Source organism: Lytechinus variegatus, chromosome 10 (assembly GCF_018143015.1).
Source record: "Lytechinus variegatus isolate NC3 chromosome 10, Lvar_3.0, whole genome shotgun sequence".
Classification (NCBI taxonomy): domain Eukaryota; kingdom Metazoa; phylum Echinodermata; class Echinoidea; order Temnopleuroida; family Toxopneustidae; genus Lytechinus; species Lytechinus variegatus.
Genome location: NC_054749.1, coordinates 27,664,180 through 27,690,078, shown reverse-complemented (window position 1 = coordinate 27,690,078; position 25,899 = coordinate 27,664,180). Strand labels below are relative to the sequence as shown.

Sequence of the window (25,899 nt, the reverse complement as noted above, 5' to 3'; positions counted from 1 at the left end):
AATTTCATCAAAATCGGAGGTAAAATAAGAAAGTTATGACATTTTAAATTTTCGCTTAATTTCACAAAACAGTTATATCCATATCCTGGTCGGTATGCAAATGAGGAGACTGATGACGTCATCCACTCACTATTTCTTTTGTATTTTATCATATGAAATATTCTAATTTTCTCCTTGTTGTGAAAGAACGATTAATTCTTCCCTGAACACGTGGAATTAGCATTGTTTAATATAATATGGTTCGGTCAATTTGGTCCGTATTGTTAAACTTATAAAACATCAAATATTGTATAATTAAAAAAAAAAAAAAAAGAAATAGTGAGTGATGGACATCATCGACTGACTCATTTGCATGTCAATGAGTTGTGCATATCACTTTTTTGTGAAAAATAAGCGAAACTTTAAAATGCCATAACTTTCTTATTTTACATCCGATTTTGATGAAATTTTCAGCGTTATGCCAGTTTGATTTTTCTCTATTTATTCAAATCAGCATTTTTCTGGGGCAAACTTGTCCTTTAAATGACTTAACTGCTACACTACACCATACCCATGACACTAGCATTGAATAGTTCAATTCAATAGAAATTCTAATTATAAGATTACATTGTTTTTCAAGAAAAGTTTGTTGAGTTGCCAACACTAAAATGAAAGACAAAGATATTGATTTAAGTGAAATTGTCAAGGAGAATTACAAACACAGACACAATTTCAACATAGCAAACTTGTACAAAAATATATTTATCAAATATACAAAGCTTCATCTCCCCTATACAAGTATAAAAATATTAATTCAGATATAAAACAAGGGAGATTATGACCCTAAAAAGGTTAAGTTCATCAATATTTCAAATTAACTGTCAAGAGGAAATATCAGCTACAAGCGCAGCCAATAGCAGACCTTCTGTCTCCATCTACCCCTAAGTTCACACTCTTTAAATCATTATCTTCTTTCCTTAGTTCTACATCATCATCATCGAGGTGATTGCATTCTATTTTCTGCTGATTTAAGGCATGCTTAGATGAACTGCCAGGGTCTTCATTACGATGCCTCTGAGATGATTTCTTACCTCCAGAACTAGAAGCGGGATAATGTTCAGGGAATGTCTGTCGAAGATATTCTCTTGAGCGAATATCGGCCTAGTGAGAGAGAGAGAGAGAAAAGAGAAATGGACAGGGAGAGAGGGGGAGAGACAGAGAAAGAGAGATCAAGGAGGAAATGAAGTTACAGTTGTAGAGAAATAATTTGAAAAATGTATTAATGAATGAAATTAAACAACTCAATTTGATATAAAGCAGTACATGTATCAGCGCTTGTCAACCTTTTTTTTTTTACTTGAGGCCCACTTTGATTCTCAGATTTTTTGAGGCACACCTACCAAAATTTAATGAAAACTTCAATTTTGATGAAATTTTTTTCCGTGAAATTTGAACACAAAGCTCTGAAGCACATTCGATAAAACAGTTTGGGACTAATCTGCATTTGCAAATGTCTGGTAAATGGGGGACAATTAATTACATACTCCATATGCATGAATGGGAGGTTCACATCAAAGTTAGATCGAAACCATATACTGTGCATGTGTATGCTTTGCAACATGCATGATACCTAAGCTTGATTTAGTTTTGTTTGACCCATGTAGACCGATCGGACATATGTTCAGACACGTTTTTATAATTCGTTGAATCCATCGGAACGACATGTCTAAGCACTTTACATATATTATTACCCCGGTCATCGGATTAAATTTGTCATTCCCGCACACATAATATACTGTGAAATATACACTAAAGTTTTTCCCCAATTATTTTATATTTTCTCCACCTGGATTTGCTCGCAGCCCAACTGAGAGAGCTTCGCGGCCCACCAGTGTGCCTCACGATTGAGAAGCACTGATGTATATTATACTTGATGAATAATACATCTTATGGAACGTTTGTTTTATCTCTGTGAAGCGCTAATTGCCATTACAATCCTAGCTTTAAGTAGCCTGGCTATCATCATGGCACACAAGTTTTCTGAGGGATGAATGTTCATGGATCGATTGCAGCACCACATACATGGATGTAGAACACCATGGCAGGACTTTGAACCCACGACCTTCCAAATAAAATCCACAGCCACTAGATGAAAATACTTCCACATGACTCACTAATTATAGAAATATCACCCTCTGGTATAGGATTTGACCTCATTATAGCGACACCCATCAAGGATGTACTTAACAAACCAGTCATTAAATGGGTAATAAACCAAAATTGCTTCCTCTGTATTCATGGAAAAAAAAACTAACTCACGTCATAACTTGTAAAATGAATACAACAATCTTCCATATCAAGATTACTGCCAGTATTATGGTTACACTTCGTAATTCCGAAGGTTCTTTATTCCGAAGGTTCGTAAATCCGAAACACGTAAATTGCCTATACCTCGATGTTCGTTAATCCGAAAACGAAAAAGGGTTCGTTAATCCGTACATTTGTGGCGTAATTCCGACGGTTCGTTATTCCGAAGGTTCGATAATCCGAAAACGGAATAAGGTTCGTTGTTCCGAAGGTTCGTTAATCCGAAAACGAAATAAGGTTCGTTGTTCCGAAGGTTCGTTAATCCGAAAACGAAATAAGGTTCGTTGTTCCGAAGGTTCGTTGATCCGAAAACGAAATAAGGTTCGTTGTTCCGAAGGTTCGTTGATCCGAAAACGAAATAAGGTTCGTTTTTCCGAAGGTTCGTTGTTCAATTATTATGAGGATGGGAAGGCAAGGGCGGCCGAACGAATTTTCGTTGGGGGGTAAAGCCAAAAATGAAACTCATACGTCAAAATGGGCACTTTGGTGATATTTTCACCTTAAGATTATCATCTGCTTGAAGTCATTGTGTGTTTGATAGTGATTAAGTAGAGAAAAACTTTTTTGAAGTGACTTCTTATTATGGCAAAATGTATATTTAGGATTTATTTTTCGGGAGAGAGTATAATGAGCGAGCGGCTTGGTAAAACAAATTCAAATGTGAAGTTGTAAAACGTTTTTTGGGGTCAATTATTCTTAAAATGGCATTATTGCGAGGTGTTGCGAGCGTGAATCACAAGCTAAAACTTTAGGGTATTTCAATAAAAAATGAAAATAAGTTTTTAAAAATCCGAGCAGATTTCTGCTGTCATTAAAAAATGTGCATCTAACTAAAGAATTAACACGAGCGCAAAACGCGAGCTTAAACATACTGACCAGAAAAGGAACCTGTTGAAGAAAGCATTTAATGACCTCTTTAGGCATTGTTAGGATGCATATTTCACCAATCGAATGAGAGTGCGAAGCGCAAGCTGAAAATTTGCAATATTCCAGCCTGAAAACTTAACTTAACTTGTATACTTTAAAAAGAGTATTTCATTTCGAAAAAACATGAAAAACGGCATATTTATTTTTGAAAAAGGAACTTTCCCATTTTGGAAAATATTAATTTCCCTGTTTTTTATTTCATTTTTGGGGTGCAAGTGCCCCCTGCCTCCCTCCCGGCGGATCAAACATTCGTCAAATAGGGGGGGGGGCAATTTTTTTTTCAGTCATGTTTTCCTCGATCGGCAGCTTAAAGTTGATTTTTGTTTGTTTCTTTGAAAGGGTAGTCCTAACAGTCAATAATTAGCTTTATACTTATAAAATAAAGTAAATATGTAATAACATGATAAACCCTTTTAAATAATGCGAGCGCGAGCTATATATTTTTTTATATGATGGGCAATAAGTTTGTGATCTTCAAAACGAGATGCCTATGTAACTAAATTTAGATAATAACTGCGAGCAAGAAGCGCGAACAGAAATTTTAAATATATATAAGCTCTGACCTGATCTAAAGGGGACATTTTAAGAACTTTTTGCAGTTAGCCATGAAGACGATGCGTGTTTCAACCAATGGCGGCGGAACGTATTTTCTTTTTTTCGGGGGGGGGGGGGGCAGCAAAGCAAAAAAAAGGGCCAATAGGGGCAATTTGGTGCAAACGGATATTTTCACCATGAGATTATCATCTGTGTAAAGAGGTTGTGTGTTTTGTAGTAATTAAATTGAGCAATTTTTTTTGAGTGATCACTAGAGTTATATATTTACGTTTCATTTCTGCGAGCGTAGCGAGCAAGCGGTTTGGGGGAAAAAATCAAATCTGAAGATGTAAAATTCGCCTTTTTGGTCAATTACTGTTAAAAGGGCATCCTTGTGAGATGTTGCGAGCGAATCACGTGCTCAAACTTTTGGAAATTTCATGTAGGCCTAGAATGATGATAATGATAATATTGATATAGATATTATTTACCCAGGGAAGCCACTTCAGTTCTGAAAACTGTTCACCCAGCTATTATTATTATTTTTTTTTCAGGTTGGAAAGTCGGAAAAATTTGGCTCACGTTTCTCGCTCGGACATCAAGTATTGTTTATTGGAGAACTCATTCTATTCCTGGTTACAAATAAAAAAAAGTATAAAATGTCCAGTTTTCAGGTTGGAACATCACAAATTTTAAGCTTGCGGTTCGCGCTCTCATTATTTAGTTCGTGAGATATATATTCTATTCATGAGTCACTAAATGCAGTCCTTTAAAGATTACTTTCTGAAGCCTGTTGCATAAAACTTTTTACCTGAGAAAACTCTGGTAAAAACTGAAAACTAAGGTTAGTCTGATTTCCGCCAATGACTTTAGCACAGGGCAAAAACTCCTGTAAAAACAATTTGAGTTTTCTGAGGTAAAAAGTTTTATGCAACAGGCCCCAGGTCAGTATACAGCTCGCCCTCGCATTAATTCTTTAGAAAGTTACACATCTTTTTCACGATTACAAAAAATGCTCCGAATGCTCACTTCACGTCTTGTTACATGAAATGTTTACTAGTTTGAGCTTGCGATTCGTGCTTTCAACATCTCACAAGGATCATTATTAGTATTTTTATTACCAGCAGAAGCTGTTATTAAAAATGACATCCCCTCCAATACAAATCCTATTATCTAGAGGTAACTCACACGCGACCAACACACTTGATCCCCTGCATCTTTAAACCATTCAGGCAGCAATTGCTCAGATAAAATTGAAATCAGCTTATGCTTGATCAGGGCGCCTATATTCTTAATGAAAAACATGCTTTTGGCCACAACACACGCATGTATCATCGATCGTTATTACTATCATTGCATAATATCGTGTAATATTGTAATGACAACATCGTTTTTGTTACCAAAATGAATTATTTTCATTTTCGGAAATACGAACCTTATTTAATTTTCGGATTAACGAACCTTATTTCGTTTTCGGATTAACGAACCTTCGGAATTACGAACCTTATTTCGTTTTCGGATTAACGAACCTTCGGAATTACGAACCTTATTTCGTTTTCGGATTAACGAACCTTCGGAATTACGAACCTTATTTCGTTTTCGGATTGACGAACCTTCGGAATTACGAACCTTCGGAATTACGAACCTTCGGAAATACGAACCTTCGGAATAACCGAACCTTCGGAATTACGAAGCTTCGGAATTACGAATGTATGCGCAGTATTATAGAACAATGTAGGGTTCTCTGTTGGGTTCCTTCATTAAACTTAAAGTCTGTCCTTTATGATGACCCATATAACTATAACTGTCACTGAAGGTGATTAATATCCCGCCCTATGTCGTTACCATGACAACAGTTTGCAACACATGGAAAAAATATGTCCTGCCCATCTTTACCCCAAGACTTATGTGTGAGCAAAATTTTAGAATTGGTTAAATACTGATGAAGTAGATTGAACAGGTAGATTTTTACCTAATTTGGGGCCTTTAATATGTTGTTACAATGGTAACATGATTTCCAAAACATGCAAAAATATGGGTCTAGCACACCTTTACCTCGAACCCAATGTGTGAGCCAAATTCCATGACAATTGGTTAAAAACTGAAGAAGTAATGTGAACTGCAAGATTATTACCTTATTTTTTGCCAAAATATACCATTACCATGGCAACACAATGTCCGACACATGCGAAAAGTGTGTCTTGCACATCTTCACTCCAACAACAATATGTGTTCCAAGTTTCAAGAAAATCGTTTAAAAACTGAGTAGTTCAATGCGCAATATTTGCAACGGACCGACTGACCGCCCAACTGTACGCTGATTCCTATATACCCCCTTCAAACTTTGTTTGGCGGGGTATGATAATGCCAATAATATACTGAGTAACACTCCTTGCTTACCTTTATAACCAAATCCTCCTGTTCTCAAGTAAAAAACAAAAGCTATAAATGCTGGGAAGAGCAGAGAGGGAGATCAGACATTAAGCATAAAGGAAAAAGCTGAACTGAAAACTTATCTTGTGGTTTGAAGATTTCAAAGTTGGGGAATTCCCTAAAGAGTATCAGACTCTTATTGGAAGCACCATCAGAAAAATGAAGTGGCTGAACGACAGAGTAACGTCAAGTTTTCTGACTATATAAAGTTGAAGTCCATTGTGGCCTGATGGTTGGATTGTATTCACTCTAGAACTTACATGTAATTGTGCATACTTGTGGTTGTCATTCAGGGGCCACGGGGGCTTTAGCTCTCCATTTTTTTTTCAAAATAGTGTACAAAAACTGACCATTGTGATTTTTTGCATGATTAGCCCCTTCCACTTTCAAAACCATTCCATGGCACCTGTGATCTTTGTATCACGCAGATGACTTCACTGTGTATCCATATATATATATATATATAAATCATTACAAATCATCTCTGGAAGGGATTTTGAAATTCTGATACGGAAAGGATTTAGATTTTTTTTTAATTGTTGGCATGCAAGATAACTTTGAAATTCTGATATATTTTAATCAATAGACCTATTGTAAAAAAAGGGGTTCAGAATTACTTCATAAAGAAGTGATACTACATATTCCTAAACCCATCAGAATCAATTATCTCTTTTTTTCAACAAAGTAAATTCATATGCATATCTTAAATTAATTGCATCCAACTGAATGAAAATCTCATTTATCACACAAGTAACATATTAGTTTAGGATGATTTTGACTATTTCAAGTATTTTTAAAAATCACTATCAATTGATTGGCCGTGAAAGTGTGTGATTCACTGTATCATTTTCATCTACTATATTTTTTTTCAAATTTAAACAATTTCAGTTCAACTTGGTTACCTCTAAATAAAGAGAATACTGACTAAAGGAGAGACAAATTCACCAATTTACCTCTTTTCCTTCCATTTCTTTCCATCTCAAATCAAACTTCTTACCTAAAACATTTTACATCTCAGATAATAACTTCAAATCAATATATGTTTTATCCATGCAAGCTACCTTACTGGGGGAAACCAAACACTTTTCAACAGATTACAAAAGAGACAATGTTGATACTGTTAATGCATTCTAACAAGCCATTTTGCTAATGGTTGACAGAAGCTTTCACGTATGTTTTGTTAACATTAGAGATTCCTGAAGAAATGATCAAGCCTTAGGAGTCAATTTGATTTTTTGTTTTCAAAATCTAAAACTCACATCAGTTTTCATTGTCATATTTCCCTTAGAAACTTGATATGTGGTTATTGCTTAAAGGAAAGACCAAGTGCTGCACAAATAAGTTTGAAAGTATGAAAGTGAAGCACAATATTTTGGAAAATCTGTTTACATTTCCACCCTGGTAAAATATTTACTGAAAACATATGGCAGTGATAAATTTCAAAACAAGATTTCTTTAAAAAAAATATATTGTGATTTCCAATGGTGTATATCATCCCCATGCATGGAACTCTGTAACATATCATCCAAAATCTAATTTTCTACTCTAAAATTATATATAAAAATGTTGTTGAAGAACTTACAGATTACAAAAATAGGAAACAATCATAACTTTCATCAAATTGGTAGAAACTCATCAACACTTCAAAGATAATAAAATTACACCATTTATTACTAAAAGCCATTGCATAATGGAAGAAAATTCATACTCTGGGGCAGTCATTTTGTCTGATGTGAGGTTAATAAATGAATTCAATCAATCATCTTTATATTTTTACATTCTGTAATTGCAGATTTCTAATTATTCATAAGATCCTCCTTCACACAACAATCGTAACCATGAATGCAGAGAGAGTGAGTGAGAGAAAGAGAGAGACTTTACAAAAGAACTTATAAACATTTTGCAGGACAAGAAAAGGTTAAAACCAATTCATGTATTAAGTATTTCAATATATTACATTTTGTTGTTGAGTACTGCACGTGCTTCACAGCCTACACAAAATATGTAATGATGTACAAAAACCGGGGGGGGGGGGGGGGGGGGGGGGGGACTAGAGGTTATATGAAAACAATCTTGTGATATATTCTAATAAGAAATGCACTTTCCAACAAATAGAGATTCATACGCCACCAAACAGGTCCAGAAAACAAATTGGAATTTTTCCCAATGGTGACAGAGGTATCCCCTGATAACAGCACCGACAAAGAATGGTGAAAATTAATATTTCACTTCACAATCTTGACTGGAAACCCTCTCCGGTCACATGAATAATAGGAGTTTTTATTCCATTACTCTGCAGTTCTGACCTTAATTTGTTACTCTACAGACAAAAAAACATGTTCAGTCTTTTTTATGCTGGGTTATCCTTTCTAAAAAAAGCAAGCTGGAAGAAGAAACATTTGAGTTCAATGTAGACACTTCATATAAATGTATTTCTTAACCAGTATGGCGCACACTATACAATCACTTGTGACCCGACTGTAGAAAAATATTGTAATTACATCTGATATGAACATTCTAACCTGTAAAATGTTGAACTATCAAAGTCCTAAATAGTTGTGTGGAAAAGGAAATCTCAATTCTAAGCTATTTTTAGCCTGCCTGTAAGCAATGAAAGAGAAGTTCACTCCGGATCTTTGTGACGTCACATAAATCTTGCCATCATGATTTGAAGCTGATTGGAATACTCTGACCACAAGGCATGCAGTAACGCAGATTTTCATTTTAGTATTCCTTGCATTATTTTTAACTTTAGGATCATTTTATTTTTTGACAAATGACAATGACAATGATTTTATTTCTTTAATGGCCCCTCCTGGGGGCATGGAAGAAATATAACAGGTTTTAATAATGGAAATGATTGGCATAAGAAAAATACAAAGAAAGGTTAAAAAAAAGAAAGCATCAAACATGATCTTAATAAACATATGTACAAGATAACATCAATAATAATAGTATCTGGCACAAATTGAGCCACTCACCCCCAGAAAGTAGCAAAAGCTATAATGCTGTATAGCTATAAATACCATATTTTGTTCTCCTCCATCCGGAAACCAGAACAAAGACACACCCCTCTGAGCACATGTGGGCGCAATCCAGCAAAATCTGAAATCATGCCCTAATACAAGTCTGTAACCAATACAGTCGACTACAATAAAGATGACAATAAAATTTGGACATCATTAAAAAACAAGTCCACCCCAACCAAAAGTGGATTTGGATAAAAAGAGAAAAATCCAACAAGCACAACACTGAAAATTTTATCAAAATCGGATGGAAAATAAGAAAATTATGACATTTTTAAGTTTCGCTTAATTTCACAAGACAGTTATATGCACATCTTGGTCAGTATGCAAATGAGGGAACTGATGACATCACACACAATTTCTTTTGTATTTTATTATATGAAATACGAAATATTCTCATTTTCTCCTCATTATCCTGTAAAATAAAGTTTTATTTTTACCTGAACATGTGGAATTACCATTGTTTAATATCTTTTGTTTCAGTCAAATTGGTCTTTATTGTCTAATCTGTAAAAATTGAAATATTGTAATTATTCAAACAACAAAAGAAATAGTGAGGGACATCATCGATTCTCTCATTTGCATTTGACTAAATTGTGCATATAACTTTTTTTGTGAAAATAAGTGAAACTTTAAAAGTGCAAGAGAAATGTTTTGCAGGGTAAGTTTGATTTCGCCCTTTCCCATTGACACAGTGTGAAAGCGAGTATTTCTGCGCAAACAGATTTCTGCGAGCTTTAAAAAAATGGACAGTGCTCGCTCAAGTTTACATTCTGTCAAAACTTTTACTTTTATTGGATAAAAGAGACCCAAACCCAAGAACACTTGTGAAAAAATTACTCATATGTTGTATATTTTTTAATTCCCAGGGCTTTTTCAAAGTGTAAACTTTTTTTTGATACGCACTGTATATAAATGCTTTCTGATATGAATTAATGTAAGTTTGCTGTATTTCACTAAAGTAAAAGTAAAAAAAATCTGCTGAAAAATATTTTCTACTCTACCAAAGGAAGAAGAAAAGGGAAAAGTTGAACTTCAAAATTCTAAAGGCGCTGTCACACCTTGGCGTTTTAGACAGCGTATGCCCGACGTATCAAAATTTCTCTAAAACGTCGGCATACGCTGAACTTTGTTGGTTTTTTTTTCAACTCTGGGCGTATACTTAGCGTATTCATAACGAGTTGGACGTATACATAACGTATTAGTAACTTATATCGAACGCTTCGTTAACTTATAAGTAACGTATTCCAACGAATGCTTAGCGTATTGCTGGCGTACACAACTTATGCCCTACGATAGCCTAACTTACGCATAGCGCGCGGCAGCGTATGGCTGACGAACACGTGTCGTAGCCTATAAAAAGGCTGCCGCTCGACTATTCAAATCATAACCGCACGATACATCACCGTATCAACACCACCGCCATGCCGAAGAAAACTCCTGTGAACCCCACCTTTATATACCAATTCCTATAAACGTTGTCAATACGCCATTATACGGTAGCTGTAAGTTATAAACACGTTCAGGAAGTTTTGTGGTCGTCCGAGCACGTCTTCATACGTCAATATACGTTGGAGTTAAGTTACACATACGTTCAAAGCACGTTACTCATAGGTTAGAAGTAAGTTTTAGGGTACGCTGGACATTATCTCGACGTACATCGACTTATGAGAAACTTACGAGTAACGTGTGTCAACGTGTATCAACGATCGCGTAACTTGCCTACAACTTATGACCCGCGTATGCGGGACGTATGAGCCATACGCTGGCATACGTCGAAAAATTTTGTGCTTGCACAAAATTTTTCGACGAAATCGCCGTATGACGACGTATACCAGCGTGTTTTAGCGTACTCTTAACCTATGCAAAACTTACCCGTAACGTATTCGACGTACGCCAGCGTATTCGCCAAATTCCTCATACGTCGGGCATACGCTGTCTAAAACGCCAAGGTGTGACAGCGCCTTCAACGAGTACATCAAACTGCAGCAATCTGATTTACTTTCTCTAAAAACAATAATGTTCAACTATAGTGTGGTGTGAACGTTCAATGATGTGTTCATAATTATGTTTGACCTCCGTTTACTCTGCTTTCCTCATGTCTCTGCTTGAGGACGTTCCCCAGTTTGTGAGCACCATGATCTGCGCATATTTTGCGCTATATGTTGTGCAATGACGTCACACTGGATGAACAGGTGATTCTTAAGTTTTACGTTCATTATCAGCTGCAGTTTTCCCTGCGGTCTGCACTGTAACCACAGATCTAATGTGTCATTTTATGAAGCTAATTAGCTGAAAATACACCATGGATCAACTCTTGAAATTCCTCTACAACTTCAGAATACTTTCTTCTGCAGTGCTGCGCAGCATGATGAATATGGTCTTGTATTTGAATGAGTGGGAGAGTGGTTTGGAATTTTTCCTCACATAGATCCTCATAGATAATAAGCCTTTGGCAAGTTTTGGGTGGCTTCAAAGCACATTTTCTCCAATAACAGAGCTGATAGATTGAAAGAATCACAGGAAGCCCCTTTTTTAATGTTTTCACCTCTATAGAAAATATCCGAGAGAATACATTTGAAACTTATGTATACATTCATTTTGTGAAAAGTCACTGAAAATGGTGGATTTTTTTTCGAAAGAAAAAATCCATTGGAATGAATCTTCAGGATGAGCCAGAGCAGTTACAATGGATCCCTGTCAATCCTGACAATGAAGAAAAGGGAACAAATTACTAAGAAATTTCCAGAAATGGAAATATATTGAATTTCAGTCTCAATACTACAAAAACTTTCTACAGAAATATGAGCATGAAGCCTAAATTTGCAATTTTCTTTTCAAGGAGGCTCAATAGCTAAGTTGGTAGAGCGGGGTCTCGGATTCTAGTGTCCCAGGATCGATTCCCACTTGGTGCGTTCCCTCGGAGAGGACCTTAAGCCGTCGGCCCTCTGGCTGCTTGCATACAAGCATACATGCTTTCTTAGCAATGAAGTAAAAATCACCATTTACCATATTTCCCCAAATAGAAATGTTCCTATTTGATATGAGTACTTGCCTGGTATGGAAAGGACCTCTTGTTTGTGCATGTCACCTATGATTTAGGACACATGCAAAATAATTGTAGCAAGGCTACATTCTCAATTCTGATGGTCAACAGGATAAGGATATGCGCCATGCCTTTAAATGATGTATCAGTTCACTGTGCAGACGACATGCAATTCTAAAACTCTTTACTGGATATTTTTAAAGACGTTATTAAGTGTTGTTTACTTAAGACCCAATTCATGATTGGCAATCAGCAGGAAAAGACTGATGAATGTAGTGCCAATTTTCCAAGGGACAGCACAGGAGTATTCCGCAGAGATTACAGAAGCAAAACATGCAATTACCGGCCCTGGTCTTACCTTGCCCGTAGCTATGTAAAACTAATTCAATGATATCCATGTCTTCCTCTTTACCTAATTCTTCCATTCAATACAACCCATATCACATTTCAAATGAGTTCTTACCCTGTTGTACTACCTTTTCATAAACCTATCCTCCAATTATCCGCCTAAGAGTAATGCGGATAATTCAATAAAAATTGCGTTCATAAACTCCGAAAATAAGCCGCATTATTTTTACGAGCGCCCGTCCTGAAAAAGGCGGATAATCGCCATGACAACTGGACATGCCCCCTCCGATGCGGTTGTGTTGGAAAAGGGTGACCTAGTGACCGCACCATGGCAATTATCCGCATTATTTGGAAATGCGTTCATAAACTCAAAATCTTATCCCGATGCCGCTATTATGCGGATAATAGCAGCATCAGAGTAATGCGGATAACTCTTGTCCTCCTCCAATTTTACGACCAAATTATGCTGCTGTTAGCCGCCTAATTCATAGTAATTGGGTTTATGAAAGGGGTATAACTCGTACTTTGTTTCTTCCTTGTTCAGGATTTCTAGCCCAACACCTGTCAACCAATATATCCAAACTGCACTGCTGCCCTTCCTCCCTCTTTTTTTTCTCTATCCCTTTATCCTAAAAACTTTCAGTTTCTGCTTATCAAGACCCTTTCTTTTATCTGAAACAAATAAAAGGGAACTTTGATATTTTCCCCCAACACGTCACATCTGACATTGGTGATCTCTTTCATTCTTTGTGGGCACCCATGCGAGACCATAAGGTCATCAAGATAGTTTACAATGTGGAACAGGTATTCCCATACATAATCTAACAGTAGGAGAAGGGAATAGAGATTACCGTCCCCCTGATTTCTAATGGTAAATAAAACCAGAATATGGATAAAAAACCTTCAACAGTTATCCTCAAATGAACGGTGATCCTATCTCACTATCGACCTTATCATAAGGATGACCAGGTTAAACTCATCAGCAGTTCTTGTGGGAATTTAGAAACAGCCCTGTAGCATTACTGAAAATAGATGAAATCACTCTTCTCAAAGGACAAAATTGGCAGAGAGGAAGGAAAGGGGTGGAAGGGGGCAGAGCAGAGGCAGCGTTCTCCACCCTTTTAGAGGGTTTTAATTGGGAATTTGCTTCAAATGCTTCCAAACATGTATGATTAATAACCATAATATTTTGCAAAGATAATAAGTCAGAGGAACTTGCTGTAATAAAAAATAGTGACTATTTCAATGACATACACTGCAAAAATGCCAGTGTTAATTTAACACCAGAATGGTATGTATATCGGTCCACACCAGAGAGGTGTTGAAACAACACCAGTTTGGTGTTAGGCAAACACCAGTTTGGTGTTAGGCCAACACCAGTTTAATGTTAGGCCAACACCAATTCGGGATTAAGCAATACCAATGAATGATAACCCAATATCGTTTTGATTCTTAACTGGTCGTGTTTCAACACCTGTCTGGTGTGGACCGATATAGATACTGGGCTGGTGTTAAATCAACACCGGCATTTTTGCAGTGTACATTCACACTCAATAAAATAAAGACAATTTTCAGAATCATAAAATATCTATGTAAAATAAAAAAGAACTGTTCTGATATAAATACTTTCATGTTGCAAAATGAATGATTACCGCTTTGATCCATCGAAGGCAGCAGCAGCACAAGGTTCAGCATCATCACATGACACAACCTAGCTGAAGAATGATGGACGATGATTGAGCATTCCTATTACTTCCACTTTGGCTCAGAATAGTCTGAGGGGGAAAAACAGGCAACCGCCGGCAGAGTGACCAACGGATTTGAAATATCTTGGAAAGAGTTGAAAAACCCCTACAAGGATCCTGTCACAGACAGCTCATGTTTCCTGTCAGTATGTTACCATCTTCCTTAGATTTAAAAAAGGCAGAAGATTTTCATGTGACATCTTGAAAGTACTTTTTGTCATTACCTCATATGATGTGGAAGACATTTATTACAAAAAGCTTTTTTTATCATGTCAATTGCGATGCTTTGATACCCTGTTTGGTTGATGGAAGTGATAAATGTTTTCTGATATCATTTTTACTTTCACATAAATATATTCCAAAATTTTGGATCAATCCTATGTGTACTTAAAGGTATTGTTTAACTTTGTCAGCAGCCGATTTAAAAAATTCTCAAACCAAGATGAAACATGTGTACAAGTGCATGTATTAGAACTAATAAACCCTGAAAACAATCATTATTGAGAATGAAAAGCTAAAACTACAAGGCAAACCCCGATTTTGTAAATAGGCGTCTTATAGACGCCTAAATAGTACACATAAGTATATGGGATGAAATTAAGACGGTGTTTCCGGTCACTTTATATTTCAATTTTTGAAGCACTAAATAATTATTTTTGAACGCATTTTTTTCTGGGCTTCATTTTTGTAACATATCACAGACACAGGTGACAAGTGTGACCTTCTAGCTCAGACTTTTTTAAAGTCAAACCAATGTTAACCAATCACTTTAAAGATAAACTCGTGATGCTGCAGCGAACATTGATTTAGATTTGTACATACTGTGGATACACAAAACTATAATTTCATGACTTGAAGATCTGGGCCCCATCTTACAAAATGTTGCGATTGATCCAATCAATTGTAACTCTATGGAAATCCATCAGTGTCATTTCGTTTTGCAGGAAATTGTTCTCAATGTCTTTTAGAAGCAAAGGAAAGCACACTGAACTTGCAAGAAAAGGATGAGTGCATGAATATGCAGCATATCTAGAAAATATTTTGAACCAACATGCATTTCAGATGTTGCTGGCTTTCCACAGTTGCGATTAATTGGATCTTGCAACTCTTTGTAAGATTGGGCCCAGGTAAGCTATTTGCTTTTCAAAAAAATCCACTTACTAGAGTAAAATTATTCTTTTGCCTATTTTCAGCAATTACATATTTTCAACCATATTGAAACTTGTTATTTATTAATTGGCAATGGCCATTGAAAGCGGGATGCTAAAGCAACCCCAGGAGAGATGCTGGGTGTGTTATTCATCATAGGCAGCACCCCCTGGTATTCTGGTAGGTGCTAAAAAAAATGGAGAACTGTAAACAAATGACCTACATTTTGTATTGAAACCCCCCCCCCCTTTTTTTTTGCTTGTCAAATTTCTCTGGACCAAAATAACCTTTATTTTGTAGCCACCGCCCCGTTTTTTTGCATGTCAAATTTGCATCAGTACCCCCCGGTCAAATATATTGTCCTAGGGCACTGTAAATTGGCTGATCATTTTATAAGATTTGGTTTTGACTCATTTCCAAATCATTACCACATCTTGCATTTTTATTTGTTTGGGCACTTTTTTTTGGGGGGGGGGGTACTTAGAAATGTACAGTATTATTCCTAAAGTAATTAAGAATGAATGATAATATGTAACATTATAGTGTTTAATGCAATTCTTCCAAGCGCTGCATACTATTACCCTACATGATCCTACTACATTAATGTTTCATAAAGTCATTTCCTATACATCAATCACAAGTCAGTATTTGAGCTGCACTCGACCCAGGTGAGGTAAATGGGTAACGGTAGGAAGTAATTCCTTAAAAAGCTGTGTGCGCTATGAACGCCTAGCTGTTATTATTTGGTTCTTTTCCATGATTTTGTTTTTCTACAAATTCCGAAGGAAAGGTCAATTCCCTCTCATTCCATGCTCTTGAAGAGAATTACCTAATGTCTTGTTTATCACAAACAAGCCCATTGCTATGGAAACCTATTAATGATCTCTGTATATGTGTAATAAATATAGAAAATGAAAGGTTTCATACTTCACTTGAGAGATTACAGTGACCATCAATGTCACTTTGGTAAAGAAAATTTGCCATTAGCAATCACGGAAGCTGCATTATTACTTTGCCAAACTCATAACAAAATGAATTTAAGAAGTTTAAGATAGTGTTGAGCCTTCTCCTATTGCGGTAGTGTTCTAGTGGTTAAGACTCTCATCTTTCAGTCAGAGGGACGTGGGTTCAAATCCCAGCCATGGCTTGTTTTCCTTCAGTAAGAAATTTATCCACACTGTGCTGCACTCAACCCAGGTGAAGTAAATGGGTACTGGCAGGAAGTAATTCTTTAAAAAAAGCTGTGGGCGCTGGAATCAATATAGACTAGCTTAGCCTTGAACACCGAACAAAGTGGAAACATGCGCTATATAAATCCTACATTATTCATATTATTATTTATCATATCACAGTAAAAACCTAAAGTGCTTACTCATAGCAGTATGCAGCAATTTTTTGCTGGGCGGGCAAGATGCATAACTTGTTTCTTTACCATTCTTTAATATTTTTTTTTATATTTAGTAAGAATGAATTTGCATGTAATTCTAAATGTACTGAGAATATAGTGTGAGGTACATGCATAAATTAGCGACATTGATGGCCATCCAGCTTCGATATTGTCTTATTTATAATTGTTAGTATATTAATATGGACACGATCAATACATGGTTATGTGTGTTCAGATCAACTTGATTACATGCAGCTTCTCATATTTACAAGGCCATGAAAGTGATAATATAAAGTACAGTTGACTGAAACTAAAAGCATGATCTGGTAAATATGGTAAATGTAAATATCATCTTGGGGATGATTACGAGCCGAATTGTCATACCTCCCCCCAGGTTAGCTCTTTCCTTGCATAGAATATTACAAAAGAGGAGTGCAAAGCGAGATGGACTATGGAAGATCCTGATTGGTCGGATATTTGAACTTGTTATTTCGAGAATTTTGTTTGAAGGCGGTGTTTGTTATTCCAGTCTATAATTAGTAGGCCCCTTGCCCCAAATGACAACCAAGTACTCACTTTCGTGATTGTCCCTCATTTTGAGTCATACACTGCGACTTTCTTTTGATGTGCATCATCAAGGTTGGTTTTCAAATGCAGGATAATTACCTCTTTCTGTTTTTTTCTCTTAAAATTGCTAAATCTGGGCGCAGACTGGTTGTGAGAATGTGGGGAGGTATGATCCCCCGACGATTGAACGCCCTTCTAAGTCGGAGTAAATGTTTCTGTTTAATAGTCAGATTTTTAAGGAACATTTTGTGCATGTACCTACATGTAAGAATGCTATTATGTCGCAACTCAAATCTACCAAGGAAAACTGGACAGTTTGAGAGTATATGACGAAGAGTGCCTGTATATACAAATGTAACATTTAAAATCCAATGTAAAATCCACTTCTCCAGAAGAAAAACAGTTTAATCTAGATATATACATACATGGGCATGCATTTCCTAATCTGAAATTCCAAGAAAATGATGAAAGGGAGAATAGAAAATGCATCATGGTTAATCTCTCTGCCTTTCTGAATGTGGAACTTAACCATCATTCTACCTCCAAAGACATTAACCTTGATCAAGGGTGCACTCATTAATTCATCCATCCTACTTGCTTCAGACCTACTTTTCTTTCCCTTTTTCTTGGAACTGGGAAAAAAAAACTATGCTTACGGCAAAATGCAAATATACATGTAATGTGTGTTCTTTAAAAGGTCAAGTCCAACCCAGAAAAATGTTGATTTTAATCAAGAAAGAAAAATCATACAAGCATAATGCTGAAAATTTCATCAAATTGGATGTAAAATAAGAAAGTTTTGACATTTTAAACTTTCACTTATTTTTTCACAAAATAGTTATATGTACGATCTAGTCATGCAATGACAGAGTTGATGATGTCCCTCACTCACAATTTCTTTTGTTTTTTATTGTTTGGTGTGAAAACACCATCCCAAAAGTTTCACAGTATCATATCTTAAGGAACTATTATAAAACTCTGGAGATGTAAGCCAAAGTTTGAAAATAATTTGACTATCTTACGAAACTATTATAAAACTCTGGAGATGTAAGCCAAAGTTTGAAAATAAATGACTATGTGTATACAGCAAATCTGTGCACCACAACACACAAACTCTAGATGAAACCAGCATGACCTACAATACAGTATGTACAAGGTACACTGACTGTACAGTGCAGCTAATAAAAACGGTGTGTGAGATACACACACTCACAGCAATAGGGAGTCAACACAGCTAGAACCCCCTACAAGGATCCTGTCACAGACAGCTCATGTTTCCTGTCAGTATGTTACCATCTTCCTTAGATTTAAAAAAGGCAGAAGATTTTCAAGTGACATCTTGAAGGACAGTTTTCAAAATGAGGCTAATAAATTGCTACTTGTGTCTAAATTAGAGTTTTACATCCTATATTGTGGTCTACTACAGGTTTTTTTAAAGGACAAATACAAAGGGGCTGCAGGGCAAAGTTGAAAGTGGAGGGAAAAAAGGGCATTTTCTTTAAACAAACCAAAAATTACCTCCCTACAGTGGTGTAATGAGCTGAAAAATCATGAGGGAGCAAGATATATCATATCATGTAGAAGCTGCGAGCAAAGCAAGCGAGCCAAAAATCTGACATTTTGATAACGAACATCCAATTCTGTGATAGATTTTGACATACTATTCAGAAAAAAATATACTTCACCTTTCACTCTTTCGTTTTCTTTCGTTTTCTCTTTTTTTTCTTGGTTGTGTTTTTTAGGGGGGGGGCTCGAACCCCCCATCTGTATGCCACCGCTTATCTACCCCACTCACATGACTCTGGAAACTTAAGGCAGGTAGAATTATTCTTCCTAGTTTCTTTCCTTGATAAGTAATAACATACGAATGAGAATATTGTTTTTTTGAGTAAAAAGGGGCACTAGTACAAGAAAGGGCACCTATAAGAAGGCGAAAGGGCACATAACGGCATAAAATGGGTCCTTCTAAGGAATGAAATGGGCACAGAACGCATATGTGAGGGGCACTGATTCGAGAAAGGGCACTTACAAGAAGACAAGAGGGTACTTGCTTATACATAAAATACGTCCTTCTCGGGTGAAAGGGGCACAGCATACATTTATGAGGGGCACTTTTCTTACATAAAAAAAGTGCTTCAAAATACAAGTTTTTTCTTAGTTCAAGAATTTTCTAAATTAGCTGCTCACAAAATTAAGCAAAATCTAAAAATGTCATATATTTTTATTTTACATATGATTTTAATGAAATTTTCAGTGTTATGCTCATAAAATATTGGGGTGGACAATATCACAGTACTGGTGGTCCTTAAAATGAATGTTCATGTAACATAATTGAAGTATTAAGAACATGAGCTATTTGACTGCATATTCGATTACTGATTGTTCACAAAAAGATCATTATAAGCAAACACCATTGAGGCCACCATCATTTATTTGTTTGTATGACAACCTAGGATGAACTGAATTATCCCCGATAAAACTGCTAATATTCGAGTCAATGCCATAATAGAGTGATTGTTTGATATCCAATAAAATATTGAGAATTCATACTGAATATACTTATATTTCAGAGATGTCACAGACTGCTATTAAATTCAATACTCTCGGATGTAACTGTCACATTGCCAGGGTGAACAAACAATATTATTAAAATGTGTTTGAGCCAGCAGTTACATTTGTAAAATACTGTATAACAATCAAGAAAATGTCATGGCTTCCTTTTTCTTAACTAAATTGCAAAAGATTTAAATATAAATTCAAGTAGGCTTATAACACCACAACCATTGATTTTTTAAAACATTAATCAGCAATAGCCCAGACAAGTATTGATTTAATATTGTAAGAGAACTCAAAGGGATGCTCTGAGCCAAAAATAATTATATCTAAATAAAAAGAATAAAATTCAGAGAAAATGATGAAAGTTTCATCAAAATCAGATAACAAATAACAAAGTTATTGAATTTTAAAGATTTGCATTATTCCGATGAAACAGTTCGAGCCATGTCTTCATGAATATTCATTAGGGTAACCATTCATTTCAAATAAAAATCTTGTACTTTTTGTTTTATTCGACATAATGTAAAAATCATCTTCAAATTGATTGTTAAGAACCCCCTATGTCTTAACTTTTACCATTGCCAAGGTTTCATAATCCTAACCTTGAAATTACCTGTAGAAATCTATGTTCATCACACATGACCCCAGTGAAATCTTGGACAATAAAATACCTGGATTTGGAATGGTAATAGAATTAGATGGTCCTCATTTCAGCTTTTAGCCTAAAAGCTTTGAAACAAGAGTAAAAGAATAAATGAGGAATAAACATAGATGTCCCCCAAATTGGCCAAATACTGATAAGCGTATGTACAACTAATCAAATCAGGGTTTTGAAAATTGAACACGACTAGAATGGATTTATAGAAATTGCGAAAAATGTAATGCCATTAATGTTAAACTTATGGTTGTACTCATGAGTTTTCAAATCATACTTTCAATTTCTCATCTTTTATAAAGAAATCTTATTTGACAAAATAAGAAAAGATATAAGTTTGATGGCAATCGCTAAAAAGTACAAACAACATACATGTATTCAAGGTCAGAAATATTATGAGAATTTGTTATGAATTGATTTTATGATTGTTTACTTTGAAAGTATAACTTTAAAAATTTTTTGAAAAAGAATGATATATCCACAAAACAATCGTGGTGTCGTGTTGAACCATTATTAATCTTACTGTTGTAAACTAAATGGTAATGTTAAAATATCCAAATTGGAAGATAAAAGAAAAAACAATATTGTCAAATATGTTTGCAGTTTTATATTCATGATTCATTCCAAGATGTTTTATAAAAAAAAAAGACAGCGACCCTATAAACTTCTTTTAAAGCAAGGTTGACAATGTTTTCATATGATTTACATCAGATTTTTGTTTATTTAAAATCAGATTATAAAATCATTTTTTGATTCTTTAACAAAAAATTAAAACAAACTTCAAACACCAAAATAACCCTTACACTGACATCATTTATCAAAATTATACATTTCACTACTAAAATTAGTCTAATCTATCTATTTCATAATTAAATCCAGCCAAAATAGAAATCACTGAATTACACACTTTTTTAAAGAAGTGGTAAAAGCTGTTTTTGTATTCAGTTTGCAAATTGTGATAAGACATCTTCCATTTGACATGGCAAAAGTAGTTCATATGAATGATCAAAGAAGAAGAACTGGCAAAAAAACCTATTCCGGTATTCATTACTTATACTTTCTTAAAAACTGCTCTCTAAAAACAGTTTTTTATTGTGACATTAAGAAACAAGGTTTGTTTTACTATCAACAATTAAAAAAGACACATTTCACAAGAAACATTGTGTAAGTCCACTTTAAAAAGTGGAGAAAAGGTTCTAACTCCTTGGGCCTGTTGCATAAACTTTTTACCTGAGAAAACTCTGGTAAAAACTGAAAACTGAGGTTAGTCTGATTTATGCCATTGACTTTAACACTGGGCAAAAACTCCAGTAAAACAAACTTGAGTTTTCTCAGGTAAAAAAGTTTTATGCCACGGGCCCTTATAGGCTACATGTGTATGGGTTTGCAAGATCAACCTGATTTTATTGACTTTATTTCAATTTTTTTGAGTTTATATGAAAGATTTATTCATGTTTTGATTATATAAAGTCAATACACTCTATCTCTTTTGATAAAAAAAAAGAAATTCCACAAACAAACAAAAATTGTAATCATTTGTACACTGATTTAAATCAATGATTAAAATAAATCAGTGATTTAAAGACTAATTGGTTTCGCTTCACATAAAACGTTAGTTGCAGAAGGTTGATTGCATGGTGTAACTGAATACACCTGGATCATGTCTTTGAAACGATTGTGACTAATCCAATTAATCTCGCCAATGCAAATATATCATTGTCATAAATTCTTTACATGGGAAATGTACAAATCGTCCCATTGAAAACAGAGCACACAGACTTGCAAAGACAGTGTTGCGTTCAATCATAGTTAGAAACACTTTCAACGCACATGTATGCATGTTAGATGTTTAACATTACGTACTGGCTTCCATATTTTTGATTGATCAAATCAATCTGCAACTCTTTGAAGAAAAATGTGGGTCAGTTATATGTTGTTCCATGAAGACTTTCAGAAAGGATAACTTGGGTCTTCTCCTACATCAAGAGACTGATAAACAACACCATGGGATAGTGCACCCTTAGCAGTATAGCCTTTTTGACAACACTTCAATAGAAGATAGAAGGATTCACATGCAATTCAAAGAAACCAAAATGAACATTAGGAAACATTTAGCTCTAAAACAGCACACTTTCTCCAAATTCATGAATAAAAGATCAAAGAATACATCCCGGTAGTTAGAAGCAAAATGAAGAGGTAACCAAACCGTCTCGGGCTTAATATCACCTTGCGTTCCATGAAATTGGAATGCATAAATTCTATCATCTTGTCTAAACACTATATTAACTCCAAATAAGCTCCCTAATATTTATCAATTTTCTTTCTTCAACAAAATTTTGACACAACACCAAAAAAGGAGGGGGGATTGGAAATAAATCTATTCAACATCAGCATATTTTGTTTATGTTGATTCATGTCTCTTTCAGAAAGATCAAATACATTTTGTCTGACTAGTCAGCTGTAATGTGTTCCTTCTCAGAGTAAAAAAGAGAAGGTACACGTAATTGCAATTATCATGAAACTAGGTCTAAGTAAGTAGAAAATGTTAATACTAACGAGTATTAACAATTTGAAGAGTGATAACTGTAAATTAATTTCCCAGAAAGTTTTTTTTTAATCACATAAAAGCATTGTGGTGTAGGGGTTCTGACTGGTGCCTGGAACTTGGCATCTCTGCTTTCATCGGAGATTTGTGAGTTCAAATCCCACTGCGGCCTAGTGTCCTTTGGCAATAGTAAAGTAAAAACTTACAAACTTTTGCTCTTTTCACTGAAAAAAGTACTTGCAATAGAGTGAATTTTTCATTTGCTCAATTTACAGGGCATTAAGTAAATTTACCTTTATTCATTCAAAGCTTATTGCTTTAGTTTCTGCATACAGTATTCATGTCAATGGCCAGAAGAAACTAATTAGAGTAATTCACCAGTAGCTCACTAGAGCCTCCTTTCAGACATGGTGCAAGTGAGCTGCTCAGTATCAAAGTCAAGAAACATTTCTTTGACAATATCTTTGGAAAATGAGTCATGTTGGCCACTAATTTTCCCATTGACTTTGTACAGGAATCACCCAGTTCCAGTAGGTGATGGGTTAAAGAAAATATTCCTGCCTTTGCAACATTTTGGGGTTGCAAGGTGACAAAGACCAGGGCCCCCGTCTTACAAAGAGTTGCGATTGATCCGATCAATCGCAATTATGGAAAGCCAGCAACATCGACATCTAGAATGCATGTTGGTTCAAAATATTTTCTAGATATGCTGCATATTCATGCACTCATCCTTTTCTTGCAAGTTCAGTGTGCTTTCCTTTGCTTACAAAAGACATTGAGGAAATTTCCTGCAAAATAATTGATGACATTGATGGATTTCCATAGAGTTACGATTGATTAGATCAATTGTAACTCTTTGTAAGATGGGGCCCTGTTATCAAAAGCACTAAAATGAACTTATAATTTATACAGGTTGCACAGACAAATACAGACAACATAGCTCATGACATCATACTTCATTTAATAACTGTGATTTTGTAAGTTTACCCATGCTACCTTTAGATTAATTTTTTTATGATTTCAAGCATGTTCGATGTAGAACAAATGAGGCGATTTAAATTTCTGAAAACCAAGTATGGAACATTGTCATGTTGCTGACCTTTGTCGGACCATATATGAACGAAGCTTAAAATACATAGCTATCAAAGACAGAAGTCAAGGTGATCAGTCAATGTGAAAGCATCAATTTAGAAATGTAAGACAGAGTTATTTTTTTCTTTTTTGCTCCATTTCTTGAGCTTGTTATATTTTATGTACATGTATTGGGAATTTTGAAGAATTCATTTAACATCAAATCTGTCATCTAAATCCATTATTTATAGCCCCCCAAAAATGAATATTTCTTAATGTTTTTACTTTCTGCCCATGCTATGATTTATTAATTTGATCTTCTTTATACAGGGCTGTCCTTTCAATATATATATCATTGGCCTTTCAAAAAGGCATGATAAATGAAATTATAGCTCCTTACATGTCGCAAGGTATTTATTTTGCCACTCTATATTCTGTCACATTTCTAACTGACAATATATTTGTAAGAGTCTCACTTGGATCAAGAATGTCATTCACAAAGAACAATGTATTCCTTTATCATTTCTTAGAATATCAGGGGCCCATCTTACAAAGAGTTGTGATTGATCCGATCAATCGCAAATATCATATGGAAAGCCAGCAACGTCAACATCTAAAATACATGTTTGTTCAAAATATTTTCTAGAAATGATGTATGTTCATACATTCACTGTCTTTTCTTGACAATTCAGTATTCTCTTGGTTTTCAAAGGACATTGACCGAATTTCCTGAAGAAAAAAATTATGATATTGATGGATTTCCATATACCGGTACTTAAGATTGATCGGATCAATCGTAACTCTTTTGTAAGACCAGGCTCAGATCCCTTTCAGGAAATCGAATGGTCACCCATCATATGCAGCATTCGTTTTCACAATAACCAATCTTTCTTGTACAATGTTTCAACTACAGTCTATAACAGGGGTTCTCAAACTACGGCCCGCGGGCCGGATCCGGCCCTTGGAGTTTCTCAATCCGGCCCACGAGACTCTGCTGGGTTTTTTTAAATCATTTTTTAAGTCACAATATGAAACATAGCTCAATATGATTACATTGTGTATCCATGTTAGACCTAACCGTAATAAAAGTAATGACAGTCAAACAAATTTGTTGGATTAAATGCTCCCAAAATAAGGGCAAGATTGCACAAGAGAGCATCTTGGACCCCGACCGCAAAGGTCTTTGCACTTCGCGCACATTTTTTTTTTCTAAGTATCCACTCCACCCTGGCCCCTTCAGGTTTACTTGGAGTCTAATCTGGCCCTTTAAAGAAAAAGTTTGAGAACCCCTGGTCTATAAGGTTGAAGGAGGGAAGCAGGAGGGGGGGGGGGTAAAGATATCAATGAGTATCATCAATATGCTAAGGGTATTTGGTCGAATGCCTACAAGCTACATTTTTTTGGCACAGTGGGGGCGTCATGGTCTAGTGGTTACGCATCCTGTCTTTCAATGAGAGGGACGTGGGTTCGTATCCCAGCCACGGCATGTTTTCCTTCAGCAAGAAATTTATCCACATTTTTGCTGCACTCAACCCACGTGAGGTGAATGGGTACCTGGCAGGAT

At 35.5% G+C, this 25,899-nt stretch overlaps 1 protein-coding gene across 3 annotated transcripts in view; it reads right to left on the bottom strand.

The window, feature by feature from the left end:
• Positions 1-477: 477 nt before the first annotated feature.
• Positions 478-25,899, bottom strand: part of LOC121422196 (endonuclease V-like) — a 71,193-nt gene continuing 45,771 nt past the window's right edge. For all 3 annotated transcript variants that reach the window (XM_041617089.1, XM_041617091.1, XM_041617092.1), the window contains exon 9: positions 478-1,140. In XM_041617089.1, coding sequence (XP_041473023.1) covers positions 874-1,140 — 267 coding nt within the window. In that variant the 3' untranslated portion in view covers positions 478-873. The remainder of the gene's footprint in view (positions 1,141-25,899) is intronic.